General features: G+C 60.4%; 1 protein-coding gene across 1 annotated transcript in view; it reads left to right on the top strand.

The window, feature by feature from the left end:
• MMP15 (matrix metallopeptidase 15 (membrane-inserted)) overlaps positions 1-1,260 on the top strand; it is a 21,204-nt gene that overhangs the window by 11,687 nt on the left and 8,257 nt on the right. Inside the window, 2 exon segments of the mRNA XM_010861968.1 lie at positions 90-238; positions 902-1,030. Of these exon segments, the coding sequence (XP_010860270.1) occupies positions 90-238; positions 902-1,030 (278 nt within the window).

Here is a 1,260-nt window from a genome sequence, read left to right as displayed (position 1 = left end):
GGGGTGGGAGGGGGTGGGAGGCAGACTGCGCATGCTTGGAGGTCAGGGGGCCAGGACCTGCTGACCAGGCCGTGGCCTCTCCTTTGCAGAACTGGCTGCGGCTCTACGGCTAACCGCCCCAGCCCAGCCGTCACATGTCCACCATGCGCTCCGCCCAGATCCTGGCCTCGGCCCTCGCCGAGATGCAGCGCTTCTACGGGATCCCCGTCACGGGTGTGCTGGACGAAGAGACCAAGGCGTGAGTCCTTCCGTCAGGTCATTCCCAGACCCCACTAGCACCTGCCCTCCTTCCAGCCTGCTGTGATAAAGGCTTGGCCTGTGGAGTTTTCCAGGAAAGGGTGGCCTAGATACAAGGTGGCAAAGGGTTTGATCCTCCATGCTAGCTCTCATCGGTTGGGAGGGGCTGCTGCTGTCTTGTATTGAGAAGGCTCCTGAGGCTGAAACCCAGCTCAGCAGCAAGGAGCACAGGATTGATTAGTGGTGTCTGCCATTGGCTTGGGAATGGGACGTGTGGTACACGTGCTGTGATTGCCTAGTTAGGCCTTGCTCTGAGTCTGACAGAGATGCTGTGACCCAGAGCCACATTCTTGATGAGCACTCAGAGCAGAAGGTATCAGGGATAAAAGGCCTTAGGGTAACTCAGCTCCTGCTCCTGGGCGATACTGGTAAACAGGGGCTCTCCTTTGCAGAGCCACTCCTAGACACGCAGTCTTCTAGTACCAGGCCATCATACCATTTTCCTGAGAAGGAGCTCAAAGCTTAGGGAGAGTCTTCTCACTGCCGCTGCCCTCATAATAGGTGCAGCTGGAGGCCGGTGGCTGGAGGGTGGGAGATGGTGGACTGCCTGGAAGAGGCGGTGCCCAGCAGGCAGGTGTGTTGAGAGGAGGCTTTGTGCTCCCAGGTGGATGAAGCGGCCCCGCTGTGGGGTGCCAGACCAGTTCGGGGTACGTGTGAAAGCCAACCTGCGGCGGCGGAGGAAGCGCTACGCCCTCACGGGGAGGAAGTGGAACAACCACCACCTGACCTTCAGGTAGAGACCCCAGCTGCCCAGGGTGGCCTCCCCTCAGGGCATGTTTCTGAAGCGCTGGGACTGTTCCTTCCCTGGGCTGAGGCCTCAGGCTTCCCAGTGGGCTTGTCTGGAAGGCTTCCTTTCCCAGCAGCCCACTGCAGGGTGCCCGGCCTCCCCATCCAGTCCCACCCCCATGCTGATTAGATCGGCCCCTCCCCCACTGCAGTTTCCCTCTAGAGAATGGTGGGGCC

The sequence above is a fragment of the Bison bison genome, unplaced genomic scaffold (assembly GCF_000754665.1).
Source record: "Bison bison bison isolate TAMUID 2011002044 unplaced genomic scaffold, Bison_UMD1.0 scf7180017864473, whole genome shotgun sequence".
NCBI lineage: Eukaryota > Metazoa > Chordata > Mammalia > Artiodactyla > Bovidae > Bison > Bison bison.
This window is presented reverse-complemented; position numbering and strand designations above follow the sequence as displayed.